At 50.9% G+C, this 16924-nt stretch overlaps 1 protein-coding gene across 5 annotated transcripts in view; it reads left to right on the top strand.

The window, feature by feature from the left end:
* The window catches only part of BMAL1 (basic helix-loop-helix ARNT like 1), a 51310-nt gene extending 34743 nt beyond the window's left edge, over positions 1-16567 (top strand). For all 5 annotated transcript variants that reach the window (XM_032958034.2, XM_032958033.2, XM_032958031.2 and 2 more), the window contains 9 exons: positions 1106-1261; positions 7982-8351; positions 9298-9404; positions 9874-10024; positions 11711-11967; positions 12518-12626; positions 13428-13518; positions 13945-14026; positions 14309-16567. In XM_032958034.2, coding sequence (XP_032813925.2) covers positions 1106-1261; positions 7982-8351; positions 9298-9404; positions 9874-10024; positions 11711-11967; positions 12518-12626; positions 13428-13518; positions 13945-14026; positions 14309-14460 — 1475 coding nt within the window. In that variant the 3' untranslated portion in view covers positions 14461-16567. The remainder of the gene's footprint in view (positions 1-1105; positions 1262-7981; positions 8352-9297; positions 9405-9873; positions 10025-11710; positions 11968-12517; positions 12627-13427; positions 13519-13944; positions 14027-14308) is intronic.
* The last annotated feature ends 357 nt before the right edge of the window (positions 16568-16924 follow it).

The raw sequence follows: 16924 nt of genomic DNA, 5'->3' as shown, positions 1-16924 counted from the left end.
GTATATGTGTGTATGTATATCTGTGTGGATGTATATCTGTATATGTGTGTATGTATATCTGTGTATGTATATCTGCGTGTATATCTGTGTGTATGTATATCTGAATATCTGTGTGTATGTATATCTGTGTGTATGTATATCTGTGTGTATGTATATCTGTGTGTATGTATATCTGTGTGTATGTATATCTGTGTGTATGTATATGTGTATGTATATCTGTGTGTATGTATATCTGTGTGTATGTATATCTGTGTATGTATATCTGTATATGTATATCTGTGTATGTATATCTGTGTATGTATATCTGTGTGTATGTGTGTATGTATATCTGAATATCTGTGTGTATGTGTGTATGTATATCTGTGTATGTATATCTGTGTGTATGTATATTTGTGTGTATGTATATCTGTATATGTATGTGTGTATGTATATCTGTGTGTATGTATATCTGAATATGTATATGGGTGTATGTATATCTGTATATCTGTGTGTATGTATATCCCGCTCTCGGCCAACACCAGTGACAATTATCTGAACCAGTCTCGGGCCTCCCCTAGGTCGACTCAGCCTCAAATGAGTACCTGGTGCGGTGTGTAAACATCGCCACTAGGGAGACAAAGGCGGCCGGGCGTGGTGCTGGCCACCCAGCCCCTCGTGTACCATTCCGGCCTTCATAGGTGCTCGCTAACAGCACTTGCCTCTACAGTCTGTTAAGGCTATATGGGGGATCTTTGTCTTTGTATGTACATCTATATACGTGTGTATGTATATCTGTATGCATGTATATCTGTGGGCCCGTGTGTGCACGCTCACTGCATTACGAAAACCCGGTCACCCGAGTTCAACTCCTGCTCACGGGTGGGTCAACATCATCAGCGAATATCTCAAGCGACCCCCAGGGGCTGGGCCTCCCTTAGGTCGACTCGGCCTTAAACGAGTTACCTTGGCGCGCGGAGTGGAGGCGACGTTTCTTTTTTGTTCATTCCGGCCGGGGGCGCTCATCGCCACGCCGCGACCGGGCCGCCTTCGGCAGCACTTGCTCCACCGCCCCGGTAAAGGCTATAACGAGGGGGGGGTCCCCCTTGCCTCTTGCGTGTGGGCGCAGCGGGCTTGCCGGTGAAGACGGACGTGCTGGCGAGACCCAGCCGCCTGTGCTCGGGCGCCCGGCGAGCCTTCTTCTGCCGCATGAAGAGCAACCAGCCGGCGCTCGTCAAGTCGGAGGAGAAGGATTTCTCCTCCAGCTGCTCCAAGAAGAAGAACGGTCGGTACAGTCCCACGGGGTCGTGGAGGGGGGAGGGGGGGTGGGGCTGGAAATGGGGTCCGGTTTGTCCGTTTTCATTGCAGGTTCAGTTCGCTTCGTTGAGACGATTCAGTTTTTTTGTTATTCTATTTATTTTGGTATAGCCCTGTGAACCATTCGGCTCGTGAATCGGGTGCAACCACAACAAGCAAAAAAACAAAAACACGAACAAGAAAAACATCTTACAGTGACTATGTGACTGTGCAAACAGAAAATCCATGAAAAAAATAGCAAAATATTCCTGAAAAAAGCACCGTACACCAACGCTGTTTGCAAAAAAATCCCAGTGGGATGCAAGTCAAACAACAACAACAACCACAAGAAAACGTAGATTAAGGCCATCAGTCTAACTCTGTACTACAATAAAACAAACATGTCCAAACCAAAACACTTTTCGAAATCACCAAAAAATAAAGCCATAATTGCAACGTAACAGTGATCACAGGGACTGTGACCAAATTTTTACAATAAACTACATAAATAACATGCAACACCAAATCCTAGAGCCATAGCTGGCTGCATGAGTTACTCCACAACAACAGAAGCATCAGTCGGAGTATCACATTTTTCAATGCACCTTTAAGATCAGCACGCTAAATCAAAATACAGATAATACTTTGCAGCGTCATCCAAAGCGAAACATTTTATTTTATTTTACGCCAATGAATAGCAGTGGCAGCTAGGGGTGTACAACTCCTCTAGAGCAGTTTTGAGAGAAGATCTCATTGGTAGCGATTCAAGTTGCAGTTTATTGGCAATAGCATTCCAGACCTTGGCGGCATCAATAGCAAAGGCCCTTCCTCCAGTTTTTGTACGGCAATAGGGAATGTGAAGCTGGTAAATGAGCGAAGACCTGAGGTCAAATTTGTTCTTTGAAACAGAGAGGAGATCCAGCAGGTAGTCTGCGGATTTTTTTGTAAGTACATCGTGAATAAATAAGATCTGGTGCACAAACCGTCGAACATTAAGAGATGTTAAGTTTGACCCAATGTAGAGATCACAGTGGTGAGTCCTATATGGGCAGTTCAATGTAAATCTTAAGGCCGAGTGATAGATGGAATCAAGCTTCTTCAGTACAGTACTTGGGGCTGATTAATACACGATGTCACAGTAGTCAAGTAGAGGCAGTATGGTAGCTTTTATCAATTCCAAACGGAACATTGGGGGGAAGCAGTGCTTGTGTCGATACAGAAAACTAATTTTTATTTTTGTCTTTTAACCAATATAATCAATGTGATCTTCAAAATTCAGTTTTGAATCCAGGATGACCCCAAGATACTTATAGATCTTGACTTGCTCTAATTGATAATTATTTAAGGAATGTAATTGGGGAAAAAGAACTTCCTGCTTTAGTCCTGGTGAGAAGCATAGCACATTGGTTTTGGAGGTATTCAGGACTAGTTTAAGAGCAACTAGCTGATGTTGTAGTTTGTTGAAATTACCCTGTAGCTTAGCAATCACGTCATCTGGAGAGCGGCCAGCAGTAATCAGTATCGTGTTATCTGCAAAAAGATTTACCCTGGAATGATCCAGGTCAGTGCCCAAGTCATTGACATAACGAGAGAACAAAAGGGGGCCGAGGATGGAACCCTGTGGAACCCCTTTTGTTATCTTAACACTGTTTGACCTCCAACCATCTGTGAATACAGTTTGGGTGCGAGAAAAGAGATAATTTTGCAACCATTTTACTGCGTTTTCGGAAAAACCGAGGCAACTTAGTTTACTAAGCAGGGTGTTGTGGTCTACTGTATCAAAAGCTTTGGACAGGTCTAGAAAAAGACAGGCACAGTACTGCTTATTATCAAGGCTACTGTAAATGTGATTCAGAGAGTCTAATGCAGCAGATGTGGTGCTGTATTTTTTTCGGAACCAAGATTGTTTTAGATACAGTAGATTGTTGATGGACAGGAAACTGCTAATTTTGTAGGTCAATAATTTTTCAAAAATTTTCATCAACGGGGACAAAATTGAGATAGGTCGGTAGTTATTTGGATCATCTTTAGGGCCCCCTTTGCGAAGTAGACGGACATAGGAATGTTTCCATTCTAGAGGAACTGATGCTTCTTTGATGGACAGGTTTAAAATATGGGCTATAGGTTTGTATATTAGGTGACCAACAGTTAGTAGAGCAAAGACGGGAATACTATCTGCTCCGGTAGAGGAGGACCCTTTGAGGTAGGACAGTTGTTTCAGAACATTACTTTCGTGGATTGGCTGGAAACTAAATTCGTTTAATGTTTGGACAGGGGTGTAGGAATTTGCATGAGCAGGGGTGACTCCCAATACATTATCAAAAAGATTACCAGCTTCAGAAAAATGAAGGTTAAAATTGTCAACTATTTTTTTGGGATCTGAAAATTATTCCCCATTTTGGTTAAGCTCAGCGGGCAGATTGTGGGTTTTCGATGCCTTTTCGATACATTTGATTGTTTTCCAGAAAATCCTGGCATTTCCATGTGATTCCAGGAGAGTGGAGGAAAAGTAGGCATTTTTTGCATGCCGTATTTTTTTGACGCATCTATTCCTTAAAATCCTGTATTCTAGCCAGTCATTGACCATTTAAATTACTTTTCTGAGCACATGCCCAAGCCTTGTCCCTAGTTTTCATGAGCTTTGTAATCAAAGGATCAAACCATGGTGGGCGGTTGCCTTTAGTTTTAAATCTAACCAACGGAGCATGTTTGTTAAGAATTTGGAGAAACGTGTACCTGAAGGTCTCCCAAGCCGTAGTCAGGTTGGGGATATCACAGACCTTGTCAATATCCGAGTGAAGCACATCATTAGTAAATGCCTGAGTGCTGAAGTGTCTCATAGAGTGCTTCTCAACCAATTTAGGGGGGGTTTTGGGTCTGGTTGATGATCTCACCCCAAAAATGAAGGAGTGATCACTAAGGTTATTACCCAGAACACCAGTCAGTGTGAAATTGTGAGGGGCATTTGTCAATAGAACGTCAAGCAGAGATGACTGTCCCGGATTTTTTAGTTTGGGTCTTGTGGGGATATTTATTAATTGAAACAGATTACATTAATCTGCAAAATTTGTGGCCACGTCCGGCGGGTTTAGCCAATTCCAATTTAGATCACCCACTAAAACTATTTCACCTTTAGGGAGGCCCCCAAAAAGCTCTCTCAGTGCAGATGCAGCTTCAACATCCTTCCCACTAGGCCAGGGGTCGGGAACCTATGGCTCGCGAGCCAGATGTGGCTCTTTTGATGATTGCATATGGCTCGCAGATAAAACAAAATATTCTCACTTGTTTTAATCCATCCATCGATTTTTCACTGCGCATGTCCTGTTCAGGGCTGCAGGAGCAATTGTCCATTATTTTAATTGGATGATACTGGCCTACGTTTGCCGTTGCTGGGTAAAACAGGTAAACGCCCCCTTTTGAATCAGTCTGAGACTGCGTCTGCTCGGTCATTAGCTCAAAGCTAACCCTTCGACGAAGAAGATGGCGAAAAGAAAAAAAGACGACGAGTATCGTACATTTCAGGACGAATGGACCGAAGAATTCGCCTTTGTGGAGAGAGCGGGTTCTGCGGTGTGTCTAATTTGCAATGACAAAATTACACCGTTGAAACGGTCGAATGTAAAGCGGCACTTCGACACGCGCCACGCTACCTTTGCATCAAAATACCCTGCGGGAGACAGCAGAAAGAAAGCGTGCCAAGAGCTTCTGAGCAGGGTGCAAGCTAGCCAGCAGCAACTCCGCGTATGGACCCGGCAAGGTGACTATAATTCGGCTAGCTTTGCTGGTTCTTTAGCAATAGTGAGGAACGGAAAACCATTCACAGATGGCGAGTATGCTAAAACGTTCATGCTGGATGTAGCCAATGAACTTTTTGATGATCTTCCGAACAAAGACAAGATAATCAAACGGATACAAGACATGCCTCTGTCGGCAAGAACTGTTCATGATCGTACCATCGTGATGGCAAACAAAGTGGAGGAAACGCAAGTGAAGGACATAAATGCAGCGCCGTTCTTTTCTCTGGCTTTGGATGAGTCAACAGACGTGAGCCATTTGTCGCAGTTCAGCGTGATTGCAAGATATGCTGTTGGTGACACACTGCGCGAAGAAAGTCTTGCTGTTCTGCCATTAAAAGGGTCCACAAGAGGTGAGGATTTATTCAAGTCTTTCATGGAGTTTGCTCAAGAAAAAAAGTCTACCTATGGATAAACTTCTCTCAGTGTGTACTGATGGTGCTCCGTGTATGGTGGGGAAAAACAAAGGATTTGTGGCGCTTCTCCGTGAACATGAAAATAGACCCATCCTAAGTTTCCATTGCATTATACACCAGGAGGCACTTTGTGCTCAGATGTGTGACAGGCAGTTTGGCGAAGTGATGTCGCTGGTCATTCGTGTGATCAACTTTATTGTTGCCCGAGCCTTAAATGATCGCCAGTTTAAAACACTGCTGGATGAAGTTGTAAATAACTATCCTGGTCTGCTTTTGCACAGCAATGTGCGTTGGTTGTCAAGAGGGAAGGTGCTTAGCCGTTTTGCGGCTTGCCTGAACGAAATCCGGACTTTCCTTGAAATGAAAGGCGTCGGGCATCCTGAGCTAGCCGACACCGAGTGGCTCCTCAAGTTTTACTATCTCGTAGATCTGACTGAACATCTGAACCAGCTCAACGTGAAAATGCAAGGCATTGGAAATACAGTGTTATCCCTTCAACAAGCTGTATTTGCTTTTGAAAACAAGCTGGAGCTTTTCATCACGGATCTTGAAACAGGTCGTTTACTACATTTTGAAAAACTGAGCCAATTTAAAGATGCATGCACAGCAAGTGAGCCCATTCAAAACCTTGATCTCCACCAGCTAGCTGGCTGCACATCCAGTCTCCTACAGTCCTTCAAAGCACGCTTTGGAGAATTTCGTGAGCACACTCGTCTTTTTAAGTTGATCATCCATCCAAACGAGTGTTCACTGAACACAGCCGACCTGAATTACATCCCTGGTGTCTCCGTCAGAGATTTTGAAGCAGAAGTGGCTGACCTGAAGGCCTCAGACATGTGGGTGAATAAGTTCAAGTCACTGAATGAAGATTTGGAAAGAATCACACGACAGAAAGCGGAGTTGGCGAGCAAGCACATGTGGACAGAAATGAAAAAACTCCAACCCGAAGACCAGCTGATTCTCAAAACTTGGAACGCGCTTCCTGTCACATACCACACACTGCAGCGTGTGAGTATTGCTGTATTGACCATGTTTGGATCTACGTATGCATGTGAGCAGTCATTCTCACATCTTAAAAACATCAAGTCCAACCTACGATCACGTTTAACGGATGAAAGCCTCAACGCTTGCATGAAGCTTAACCTCACCAAGTACCAACCCGACTACAAAGACATCAGCAAATCCATGCAGCACCAGAAGTCGCATTAATGGTGAGTGTTATAACATTATTTAAAAGAATAAATTCAGAGGCTTATTATACTGACATTTAGTTGAATTCACTTTTAAAATATATTATATGGCTCTCACTGAAATAAATTTCCAATTTTTTTGCTTTCATGGCTCTCTTAGTCAAAAAGGTTCCCGACCCCTGCACTAGGCGGTCGATAGCAGCACACTACCAATATCTGTTGATTATTTGGGAGAGTTATTTTGAGAGCCAGACCTTCAAAGCAACATTTTTTTAAACAAGGAGTGAGCTAGTGAACATGCAATAGTATTACGAACATAGATGGCAATTCCACCTCCTTTAGATCCTCGGTCAAGTCGAAAAAGGTTGTAGTTGTCAATCGCAATCTGCAAGTCATTGACGGCAGGAGTGAGAAATGTTTCTGTTAGGCAAAAAATGTCCGGGTCAAGATTTGCCACTTCTAGTTTTAGTTGACTTAATTTAATCACAAGCCCTCTGATGTTGACATGTAGAACACCAACACCTTTCCTGCCAGAAAAATCGACAATTATACGAGTTCTTTTCATTTGGGCCAGGATGAAGCTCAATACCACCCAGAAATAAGGAAAGTAGAATTAATAGTTTGCACAAGTATTTTCTGTGAAAGGATGAAGAGCGGCGAACCTTGGACGAATAGCAGTAGCTCGCAGATGGTGTTATTTTTAAGAGCAGAATTAAGTTTGGAAGGAGTGCTGGTGAAGTAATGGGACAAAGATAGGGTTTAAAAGAATACAATGATGGAGTGTAGAAGTGTCTATGAGCTGTTTCATTAGCAGGTGTAGTGGCAAATCGAGCAACAAGTATGGACGCAAAGTAACGAGGGTAGCTGTTGGTAAGAGTTGAGTGTGGCACTAGATATGGCCGAGGAGGGACAGCAGTAGGATACACAGCAGGAGAATTGCCATCTCTAAAATATCCGGGGTAAACACACATTAACACGCAAGCAGAAAAGAAAAAAATATATATATACTTGTAGGCCGAGCGCGAGAAAAACGGTTTGAACCAGCTGAGAACTCGAGAGTGACCTGGGGGTATTGGTCTGGGGTCCTTATTTCTGCAACCTGTGCGCCGGCGTCAGGCCCCAGCGCAATTGAACATTTCCGTCCTTTGCGTAAAGTTCCCACAACCGAACCTCGCTAACCAAAAAAAAAAATAACCCCCGACCCGCGACCGCCACCCTCTCTTCCGAACGTAAACCGTCCCTCCCGACGGCCGCGTGACCGCGACCACCCCCCCCCCCCCTGTCCCGCCCCCCCCTCGCCCCGGCGCAGACCGCAAGAACTTCTGCACGATCCACTGCACGGGCTACCTCAAGAGCTGGCCGCCCACCAAGATGGGCCTGGAGGAGGAGGGCGAGAGCTCGGACAACGAGGGCTGCAACCTCAGCTGCCTCGTGGCAATCGGCCGCCTGCACCCGCACGTGACGGCGCACGCCCCTCCCGCCTTGGCCGCGGCGGGCACCGGCGGTGCGGCGCCACCACCGTCGCACCAGCTGGGCGCGGGGACCCTGAACCCCGCCTCCGCCCAGCACCAACACCAGCAGCACCACCACCAGCACCAGCAGAACCACATCCGTGTGCGACCCGCCGAGTTCGTGTCGCGCCACGCCGTCGACGGCAAGTTCACCTTCGTCGACCAGAGGTCGGTGTCGACGCCGCGCCCGTCGCACGCAAAGCGCCGAATCTCGTCCCGGGGAGCGTAAACCAGCAAACGCGCAAACTCCGGCCACCGTCCTCGCGGCGGCGGTAGAGGCGGCTTTAGGCCTCGGCCGTCGGACAAAAGACGGTGGTGGCCGCTTCATCGCGCGGCGCTTTCGGGTTCGCTTCGGCGGCCGTCCGGAACGCTCTTCCTTCCGATGTTAGGAAGACACTGGGAGCTACGCACTTTTAAACAATCTCGGTTGAAAAGTGTTTTTCGTGTTTTGTTCGTCGTCCTTCCCCGCACCTCCGATGAGCGCCGTTGGCTACGTACGGCGCGACAGAAGTTGAAAGTGATTTGTTTACATTTTATATACTTTGCACTCGTGTCGTGTTTGTGTATTGGTTGTTGTTGTTGTTGGAACGTCCTGACCCCGTGCCCCTCCTGGACATCTCCAGTACGAATGACTCTGATACCAGGAGAGAGTGTTCACATCTCGCCTTGCTTCACCGGCCTCCACTCCACACACACCCGGCACTCCGTTCTCCGGCGATTCGGCGAATGGTTTACGATCCTGCCGGCTGCAATTCGATTCGAGAATGGATCAGTTCCCCTACCCCACTACCCCTCTCTCTCCCCCCTTTCTTTTACCTATATAACCTCTTGCCACGGCAGCTCTCTCTCTCGCCTTACTTCAGCATTTTTTCTTGCTGTGGTGTTCCCACCTGATGAGGATTTGCTTGTGCTGCGATCGAAACGTCGCGATTTGTTTGATTTTATATTATTTTATTTCTACCTACGTGACTTTACCGAAAGAACCAAAGAGTATGAGTACAGTTGATTATTGTTTTGAAACAAATGCCCGTGGTCCGGTTCGACGACGCGGCGGCGGCGGCGTTCGTAGCGACGTTGATTTTGTTTGTTTGTTGTTGTTGTTGTCGCGGTGCAGGGCGACGGCGATCCTGGGCTACCTGCCACAGGAGCTGCTGGGCACCTCGTGCTACGAGTACTTCCACCAGGACGACCTCGTGCACCTGGCCGAGTCTCACCGCCTGGGTGGGGACTCCTCGACATCACCGCCGCGAACCAGCAGCAGCAAAATCCACCAGCACCATCATCATAAAATGCACTAGCACCATCATAATCGTCATCATCATCAAATCCACCACCACTATCAAATCCGCCAGCACCGTCATCATCAAATCCATCAGAACCACCGTCAGCCAGCACTAGCAGCAGCACCACCGCCACCATCAGCACCATCAGCACAATCGCCTCCATCAGCACGACCAACAAAATCATCGCCTTCAGCAGCAGCTACAGCAACACCACCACCACCACCTCTTCCTCTCCAACACCACTGGGGCTGTCCCCAGCCAAGCCGGGTCGTTTGGCATCTTTACCGTCAAGCCCAACGCTCCTCACTTGCCATCACCTCCACCCCGCGTCTCCCTTTGCCCCCAACCTCCCCCCGCTCCCGCCCTCTCTCTCATCTCCGGTGGCCGCCACTGCGTCCCGCTCCCAGTGCTGCAGTCCGGAGACCGCATCGCCACCAACCTGTACCGCTTCCGCTGCAAGGACGGCTTCTTTGCCACGCTGCGCAGCCTCTGGTTCAGCTTCATGAACCCGTGGACCAAAGACGTGGAGTACATCGTGTCCACCAACACGCTCATCGCGTAAGTGGCTGCCTCGCTCGCCGTGCGGTGGGTCGGTCAATCGGTCGATCGATCGGTAAATCGGTCGGTCGATCGGTCAGTCGGTCTATCGGCCAGTTGGTCTATCGGCCAGTCTATCGGTTAGTTGGTCCATCAGTCGGTCAGTCGGTGGGACAGTTTGTCGGTCGGTTAACCGGCTGACCCGGCCATCCGCCAATGGGCCGAGTTGTCGGGGACAGCCTCCGCACGTCGCCTCACTGGCCGGGCCCCAACGTTGAGCAACGCAGCCAAGGGGGCCGCGATCTCGGTCGCAAACTGGAACATTGACGCAGGATGTGTTGTAGGCTGCTGCTGCTGTTGTTACTGCTGCTGCTGCTGTTGTTACTGCTGCTGCTGCTGTTGTTACTGCTGCTGCTGCTGTTGTTACTGCTGCTGCTGCTGTTGTTACTGCTGCTGCTGCTGTTGTTACTGCTGCTGCTGCTGTTGTTACTGCTGCTGCTGCTGTTGTTACTGCTGCTGCTGCTGTTGTTACTGCTGCTGCTGCTGTTGTTACTGCTGCTGCTGCTGTTGTTACTGCTGCTGCTGCTGTTGTTACTGCTGCTGCTGCTGTTGTTACTGCTGCTGCTGCTGTTGTTACTGCTGCTGCTGCTGTTGTTACTGCTGCTGCTGTTGTTACTGCTGCTGTCACTGCTGCTGTTGTTACTGCTGCTGCTGTTGTTACTGCTGCTGCTGCTGTTACTGCTGCTGTGGTTGTTTCTGCTGCTGTTGTGATTGTTACTGCTGCTTCTGCTGTGATTGTTACTGCTGCTGCTGTTGTTACCGCTGCTGCTGTGGTTGTTGCTGTTGCTGCTGTTGTTACTGCTGCTGCTGCTGTTACTGCTGCTGAGGCAGCAGAGACTGTAGGGGCGTGGGCAGCGGAGGGCAGACCAGCAAAAAAAAAATCTCACGGGAGACAAAGACAATGACAGCGTCCTCGTTGTATGCACGGCGTTGGACGGAGCGGTCACATCGCAGGGTCGTGGGAGGTGGCGACGGCTGGGCGAGGTGGGGGGCAGGAGGCCTTCATCCAGCAGTGGTTGGACCACGGCCGAGGACGACGAAGTCGATGTAACAATTCGTTCCGCTGGATGAGAATGACCTTCAGCTGCAAAACACTTGACGAGGGCACGCCGAGACACAACGTTAGAGCGCGGCAATGCCGTGCGGTGGCTGCGAGATGTACTTCTTCGTACAAAACAATTAACACTTGTGTGTATGTGTGTGTGTGTGCCTGCTTGTATGTATGTGTTTGTGTATATTGGTGGGTGCATGCGTGTGTGTGTGTGACTGTGTTTGTGTGTGTGGCATGGTGCGATGTGTGTGCTGCACGTGTCTGTGAACGTGTGCGCGTTCGTGCACCCGTGTATGGTACACGCATGCGCGTGTCAACTGTGTGTATACTTCTGCACGTGCCTGTGCATGTATTCTCCCCCCCGCCCCCCCCCGCATGTACACACGCATTTTGTCCGCACATACATGAACGCGCGCTTGTGTCCGACCGCGTGCGTGTGCGAAACTGCGCGTGTTCCCCGTGCATGTGCATACGATCCCGTGTCCATACGTGCGCACGCCCATGTGTATGTTTGTACGCTTGCGTGCGCTCGTGTACACGTGCATGCGTGTGTGTGTGTTGGCGTGCGCGCGCGTACGCTCCGCGTCCCACCCGAGCGTGAGTTTGTCAGAAATGGGCTCGGCGAGCCCCGGCCTGGCCCAGCTGAGCCCCACCTCCACGCTGGGCTCTCAGCGCCGTGGCGGCGGCGGGGACGACCGGGCGGATGGTGCCACCGGGGGCGGCACCGGGGGGGGCCGCCCGGGCCCCGTGTCCGCGGGGTTCGCGCCCCTCACGGGGCTCGGTCCGGGGAACGGCGGCTGCGGCTCCTCCGTCAGCCGCCCGGTTTCCGCTCGCTCCTCCTCCTCCTCCGTGGGTGAGCCCGCCTGGTGATGCAGCTGCCGCTGCTGCCGTGACATCTTCCTTCCCTCTAACCAGTTTCTTTCCTTCCGTGGGGCGCCACTGTGGCGAGATGTTTAATACCTCGCCTGGTATGCAGGAGGTCATGGGGTCGATCCCGACCCTGACGCTTCGTTGGGCTATCATTTGTGGCCAGGTCACTTCTGAAAAAGAGCCGCATAACTCGGTGAGCTTTGAAGTTCTTTTTCACAGACGTCCAGTAATGCATGACCATTGAAACAATGGTGCGGGCTTCTTAAACCACCGTGGCCTGTGTCCACCCAGCAGTAGAAATTGGTACACCACAATTGGTTTATAATCGGCAGGTCTGCTGTGGTGGGGTACTCCCACCTCTCCCAAGACATCGGGCCAGCGTGGAGGAAGGACTAAGCCAGAATATCCCTTCCGCCAGCGGTGGGGTTGAGCAGAAAATTGCAGAGCTGCACCTTTGCCTTTACCCTTGCGAATGAGCGGTTCAACAGAGGTGATTAACGAATGTTTCCGTAACTTTTCCTTTCCATAACCAGGAATTAAACGCAGCATTCCCGGTATTCCGGGCTTGCCGGGCGGCACCAGGCCCGGAGCTGGAAAACTTGGCCGGATCATCGCCGACGAGTTCATGGAGACCACCCACAGGTGCAGGTCGCAACAACAACAAACAACAGCCGCCGTTGACCACTAAGTGGCAGTGACGTCAATATTAACTATTTTTATTTTACCAGGTAAGGCCCACCGAGCTTTATAGCTCTTTTTCAGAAGCGACCTGGCCACAAGTGATCGCTCAACGAAGTGGCTTATCATCGTGTGTAAATTTATATCAGCCAAATACTCTTAATGCGTTTTTCTAACTGTGGAGGGAGAAACCAGAGAAGCTGGAGAGAAATCCACGTGACCACAAGGAGAACATGCAAACTCGAAATATACAGGCCTCAGGGTCGGGATCGAACTCACGACCTCCTGTGTACCAGGCGAGGTAGTTAACATCTTGCCACCATGGCACCGCTTGTGCCACGCTAAGTGCACCGTGGAAGGCAAGTGAAGTGTCGAAGGCTCGCCGCTGGCACGAGTTCACAGGATGGACCCTAGGAGCCATGGGTCGGCCGACGGAGACGACTGGCAGATGCACCAGCCGCGCTCCCTACCGTGCCAACCGTGGCTTGCAATGCACAAAGACGAAGATCCCCCGTATAGCCTTAACAGACTATTGGGGCAAGTGCTGTTAGCGAGCATGTATGAAGGCCGGAGCGATAGACGAGGGGGTGGGTGGCCAGCACCACGCCCGACCGCCTTTGTCTCCGCAGTGCCGACGTTAACGCGCCTGCGGTATTAACCGGGGCCGCCGGCCTATAGGGGGGGGAGGGGGGCGTCTGCCTCTGTGTAACACGCAAACACACGCATGTGTGTGTGTGTGTGAAACGTGTGCGTGCGCACGTCCAGGTCGCGATCCTCTCCGTCCAGCTGCGGCTCCAGCCCCCTCCAGCTCACCACCCCTCCGCCGTCCGATGCCATGTCACCCGGAAACCGCAAGGTCAGCTACTTGCGGCGCGCCGCCCGGCGGCAACGCTGCAGCTGCGCGGTCGCGTAAACACGGCACGTGCGCTGGTGACGCGGGCGGCCCGGCGGGTCCGCGCGTTTGCCGCTTGTCATCGGTGGTGTGCGGTTCCGAGCCCGGGTGGCCGCCCTGGTTAATGCGGGCGACGCTGCTCGCTGTCCGCCGTGCGGTGGGGGGCGTTCCAGGTCCAACAAATTGCTCAATTGGAATTACAAAATTGGGATTTCCCGTCCCACCGCTTAGCACGGTGGGCTATGTACGGTGGGCTATGTACGGTGCGAAAGAAGTTAAACATACATACAGCGCAGCAATCACCACGCCCGCTACTAGCAGGCTATCGGCACTTGCCCCAACGGCCTGTAAAAGGCTGCACGGGGGATCTTTGTCTGTGTGTGCATTCAGGGTTCAGCACTGGCCATGCAGTCTCCTTCAAACTCGATGAATGGAGCCGAAAGCAGCAACCCTTACAGTGGTGGCCCCATCAGTGAGTGTGACCCGACCCCACCGACTCCACCGACCTCACAGATCCCACCGACCCTGACCCCACCTACCCCACCAATCCCGTCCCCGCAGATCTCACCTACCCCACCGATCCCGACCCCACCGATCCCACCGATCCCACAGACCCCACCTACCACCTGCCCAATCACCTCCCTCACCTGTCCAATCCAGCTGTTCTTCCTCATCCGAATCGGCCGATTGAGTCCACACGTTGGTGGATGATGATGATGATGCTGCTGCTGACCACGATCTCTGTTGCTCGCAGGTGACAACCCCTCGCTGGACCTGTACCTCATGGACGGCTCGAGCAGCCCCAGCAACGACGAGGCGGCCATGGCGGTCATCATGAGCCTGCTGGAGGCAGACGCCGGCCTAGGGGGTCCCGTGGACTTCAGCGACTTGCCCTGGCCGCTGTGAACACAGCTGCTGCTGCTGCTGCTGCAATTGCTCCCACAGTTGCTGCTGCTCCTGGAGCTGCTGCTGCTCCTTCAGTTGCTGCTGCTCCTGGAACTGCTGCTGCTGCTGCTCCTACTACAGTCGCTTCTACAGCTGCTGCTGCACCTACAGTTGCTGCTGCTCTACGGCTGATCCTGCAGCTACTGCTCCTACTGTTGCTGGTGCTCTAGAGCTGCTGCGCCTACAGCTGCTGCTCCTGCTCCTACAGTTGCTGCTGCTCTACATCTGCTGCTCCTACAGTTGCTGGTGCTCTATAGCTGCCGCGCCTACAGTTGCTCCTATGGCTGCTGCTGCTCCTACAGCTGCTCCGATATTTGCTGCTTACTCCTACAGCTGTGCCTACAGCTGCTGCTGCTCCTAGTTCCTCCTACAGCTGCTGCTGCTCCTACGGTTGCTGCTGCTTCTACAGCCGCTCCTACAGCAGCTAAGACGAGAGGACCACACCGCAGTACTTCAGGAACTGCTGAAAGTTTTTGCATAAAGCACAAAGGCCGAGTGCTTTTTGTAGACGTCGCTGCACGTTTTTTTTTTTGAAAGCCTTCTGGGTTTTCCAGCCTGCGCTACATTTCTGTAACAACGGGGGCTGTCTCGCCATTTACACATTCGGTTAACTTGGGCTGCCGCGCTAAACCCCCGAGCGTACACCAATTCCCCGAGTGTCAAATTCTATCATCGTCCGAGCCATCTGGAGAAAAGCTGCCACAGTGACGCTGCCTCGGTTCGTACACCGGGCGCGCAAACCAGAGGTCGCGGCAGTTGAAGGAGCGGGAAATCGTTCCTGGAATCCCCCTTCCGCTGGCTCCGTCCACCCAGTGGTTTAAAACATCTACGCCGCAGTTAGTCCATCGGTAGGTTGCGTGCGATCTGGAAAAAGTGTGGGCACGCCCAGAGCCGTCCCGACGGTACACGGCGAATCGGGGCGACTGCCCCGGGCCCTGCGATTTGGGGCTGCCCCCTCGCGCTTCGACGTCACGGCGTCAGACTTAATACTTCCGGTGTAGTTTGAAGGTGTCGGGGGTGGGGGGTGGGCCCGCACACACCACCAACCCTATGGACGGGCCCTGGGTAAGCCCCACTTCGTCAGTTACTCTGGAAAAGCGTTAGTTATTTATTGTGACATTATTTGGTGTATCTTGTCCGGAAAAAAAAAAAGTATTATTTTAAGTCGAGCAGCGACAATCACGGCGTGACGATAATCGTGAAAATCCGGACGATATGAATGTCGTGGCTGCTGATAAAGATGCACTCCCACAAGGCCATGTGGCCAATGGATTGTGGGAAGGAGGTGTTATTTATTTAGTGACGAACGGCCAGTTTTGAGGGCTTAATGAACGAGGGGCGGGAGAATCAGAAAATGTATTTATACTGGAGGAAGGATAGCGGTGGTGATAAGTGGTGGTGGTCAACTTAGGGGAGCGGTATTGTAGCGGTTGGCACGTTGCGCTACGAACCCGGCGACCCGAGTTCGTGCCAACACCAAGTGACGATTATCTGAACCGCTCATGGACCTCCCATAGATCGACTCAGCCTCAAATGAGCACCTGGTGCGGTGTGTGAACATCACCGCTGGGGAGACAAAGGCGGCCGGACGCGGTGTTGGCCACCCGCCCCCTCTCGTGTGCCACAGTGCCGGTCATCATAGGTGCCCGCTAACAGCACTTGCTCCAACAGTCTGTTGAGGCTACACGGGGGATCTGTGTCTTTGGTCAACTTGAAGAAGAGGGAGGTAGTGCTGGTGGTCAACGCGCATGAGGGCAGAATGGTGCAGTGCGAGCGGACGTGCAAGGCTGGAGGATATTGAATAGAGGCCTTGGTCACTTCTGGATCAATCCACAATGCAATGTGAGGGGGGGGGGGGTGTCTTATTTTTCAATAAAATCTAAAAACGTCACTTTGTGCCTAGATGCTGACAGCACAAATTGTGAAATAATTGGTTAAAAAATGCGAGATTTAACAAAAAAAGAGAGATCAGAGTTGTATTTAAAGTTGTACTGTATATACACGAAGGCGAGGGGGGAAAAATGTACCCAAAAAAATAAAATTAAAAAAAGCGTGCGGAAACGAAAAATGTGTTGCTTTGAACGCATCAAACCTGCGCATATTACGGTGTGCTACTATCGTTTGAGGAGGCTGTGTTCCCACGTGTGCAGCTGGACGGGAGGTGACGTCATCATCAACCTCAGCAGCGTCATGCTGGGCGGGGCTTGTAGGGGGTTTCCCGCCTTCGGGAGGCAGGATGTCGGGGCGGCCGCCACTAAAAAAGTAGCCGATTAAAAATCTTAGTCGATCAGTAGTACTCATCAAGGACTCGTCCCGGCTGTACTCGCAAGAATCTGAAGGCGAGCATGGCGATGGGGGGGTCGTCACTCTGAGACGTAGGAAGACCTCTTCATCGTCGTCGTCGTCGTCATCATCATCAGTCATG

Source organism: Petromyzon marinus, chromosome 21, assembly GCF_048934315.1.
Source record: "Petromyzon marinus isolate PM22_M1 ecotype Great Lakes invasive population chromosome 21, UKy_Petmar_22M1.pri1.0, whole genome shotgun sequence".
Classification (NCBI taxonomy): Eukaryota; Metazoa; Chordata; class Hyperoartia; order Petromyzontiformes; family Petromyzontidae; genus Petromyzon; species Petromyzon marinus.
The sequence above is the reverse complement of the archived record's forward strand: the minus strand, read 5'-3'. Positions and strand labels throughout refer to the sequence as shown.